This window comes from Nycticebus coucang, chromosome 19 (genome assembly GCF_027406575.1).
Source record: "Nycticebus coucang isolate mNycCou1 chromosome 19, mNycCou1.pri, whole genome shotgun sequence".
NCBI classification, from domain to species: Eukaryota; Metazoa; Chordata; class Mammalia; order Primates; family Lorisidae; genus Nycticebus; species Nycticebus coucang.
Window position 1 is genome coordinate 6170938 of NC_069798.1, and position 2668 is coordinate 6173605.

Here is a 2668-nt window from a genome sequence, read left to right on the forward strand (position 1 = left end):
GTTTATTATTTTTCTGTGTAAAACCTAAGTTTTTTTTTTTTTTTTTCAGTTTTTGGCTGGGGTCATATTTGAACCCGCCACCCCCAGCATATGGGGCTCACGCCCTACTCCTTGAGCCACAGGTGCTGCCCAAAGTTTTGTTTTTTAAAAAGAAAAAGAAATACCACCAAAAGGGGATTACCTCAATTCACCCCTTTCTCAGTCATTTGCTTACCCCATTCTCCAATGCTATCCCAAACATTTTGGAGGTGAAGAAAGGGAGAAGCAGCTAATCAGAGTCTGAGAGCACAATGATCTCCTCGGGATCGCACTGCGTGGCCACACTCACTTTGTAAGTACTGGGACAGGGAGGATGTGACTGGGGGGTTTGGGCCAACCGGACTGGAGAAGGGCTGCAGAGGGAGCTGGTCACCAGGCTACGGCTGGGAGCATCCACTCTTGGGGAGGAATCAGCAACTAGGGCCGTGGAAGCCAAGGGGAATGGTAGGCTGGGCTGGATGTATATCTTTTTTCCATTCTTCATATGCACTCCCTTTTGCCTTTCCACATAGCTGTTTCCTAATGGCCCTGATCCTGTTTGCCACTTTTCCTTTCGAGATTTCTTGCTGGGAGGGCTGGAATCTCCCCAGGTGTGAGGAAAGACATCTCCATTGAAAGAAGTGGAGGTGATGACAGCTGCTCCATTCTCTAAGACAGTGGTGAAGGGGTCCTCTGATTGTTCCCTGGGAGAGGAAATATCTGTTTCCTCAGAAGAGTTTGTTTCCAGGGGCAAAACTTCAATCTCTAGCTCAAAGAGCTGAGATACAGGGTTCTCTTCCTTCAGAGGCAACTCCTCAGGCTGTTTTCCATTGCTTTCAGCATTGATGCTAAAGGGGGCCAGGGGGCCTTTCAACACCAATGATGGTGACACCATGAGTCTTTCATTTTGCTGCTCCCCTGAAGACTTGCTGATCCCTTTGCCAGGTTCCAGGTTCTTTTCAGTGGAGATCTGTGGTAGCATCATGGGGCTCCTGTCTCCATCCTTAACTGCTTCCTCCTCTTCCTCCTCATCCCCCTGACCTTCCAGCGTCTGTTCCAGATCTTCCTCTTCTTCAGAATCTGTGGCCTCTTCCTCTTCCTCCTTTCCCTCATCATCTTCATCATCTGTCTCATCCCTGGAGGTGGTAGGGCACTCCTGGGATGCCATTCCACTAGGACCTTCACCAGAATCCAAGGAGGCCTTGGAGGGATCAGTAGAGTAGGGAGAAGTGCCTTGGAGCCGGGCTCTTCTCTTCTTTCTCTCGCCTTCCTCATTTTTGTCTTGCATCATTGCATATTTGGAGATCACCTCATCCAGCCGGCTCATGGCCAAAGTCCGGTTCTCCCGAAGGCGCTGGGCCAACACAGGATCTGATAATGCAGGGTCAATGCCTGGCTTATAGTCATCTGTGAGGTGACAGCCAAAGTTGTAGATGAGATCGAGGTGACGTCTCTCCTGTAACCTGATGGCCACATCTCGGAAGGCATCCTGAGCCATAACCTGGAGCTGCTGTCGAGGAAGACCGAGGCTGTGACGAGCAGCTGCCTTCTCCACCGCCCGCAGCACATCTCCATAGTCAGGGAAGGCATCTGGCTTGTTGATGAGCCGCTCAATGCGCCTATTAACCTCTGGGTAGCGAGTGCCACAGTAGGGGATGCGCTGTTCTATGACTCGGCCAGTCAGTGAAGAGCAATCTTTCAGTTCACACAGACGCCCAAAGAGGCGGATCAGCTTACGCTTCAATCGTGCCTCCTGCAGGTAGGTGGAGTCTGGGTCATCCAATTCTGAGAGATCCAGTTCCTTTTCCTGCAGCCGCCGGATCTCTGCCACATAAAGTGTCAGTAGCTGCTCTAAGCGCCGGATCTGCCTCCGGGAACCACCAGCCCTGGAAGCCATAGAAGCGGTGGTTTCAGCATTTGTGGGGCCCATGGAGGAGTCTGTGGGCGGGTGACTCCCGGAGGGCTCACTGGAGGTGGTGGGAGCAGGGGCCAGATTCACCTTCTTTTTGGCTGAGTGGGCCTTGAGAACAGTGCAGAGCTCACTAATGTAGACGTAGAGCTTAGCTGGCTGGCTCCGGGCCCGAGACAGGACCCGGGAGAGGATGTTGCAGAACTCGGCTGACGCCAAAAACAAAGAGTGGGCACGCTGCTGCCGGCGATGGAGGAATGGGACCACCTCCGGGTGGTCTGCCGTGGGCAACTTACACAGTTCCAGGAACTCTTCAAACAGCTTCTCATTCTCCAACTTGTAGCACTTTTTGCCACCAGAACTACTGCGTGCTCCAGCCCCCTGAGGCTCAGAGGAGCCAGGGACTTCTGATCCAGGTGAGGCTGGAGTAGGGGACTGGCGGGAGGGCCCTGGCGGAGCAGCTGCTTCATCTTCATCATCATCCAGCACAATGATGCTGTTAGCGGTGGCCATGGCGGGTCAAATCCCCCGGAGGGAGGAAGTGTTGGGGATTTCGGAATTCCTGTGGAAGGCACAGAGTTTCCGCCTACACGCCCCTCAGCGCGGCCATATTGCCTCCCGGAACTGGGTCTTCCAGCGCCGGAAGTCACTGTAAGCTCCGCCCCCACAAGCTCCTCCCCGAACTTGTAGGGGCGGGGTTTGTCCCAGCCCAGCATCCCAAAGCCCTGGGAGGCAGCCATG

General features: G+C 53.7%; 1 protein-coding gene across 1 annotated transcript; it reads right to left on the reverse strand.

Annotated features, from left to right (window-relative positions):
- Positions 1–268: 268 nt before the first annotated feature.
- On the reverse strand, positions 269–2440 carry LOC128571951 (death domain-associated protein 6-like). The gene has a single exon (XM_053571818.1). The coding sequence runs from the start codon at positions 2438–2440 to the stop codon at positions 269–271; it is 2172 nt and encodes a 723-aa protein (XP_053427793.1).
- Positions 2441–2668: the final 228 nt, after the last annotated feature.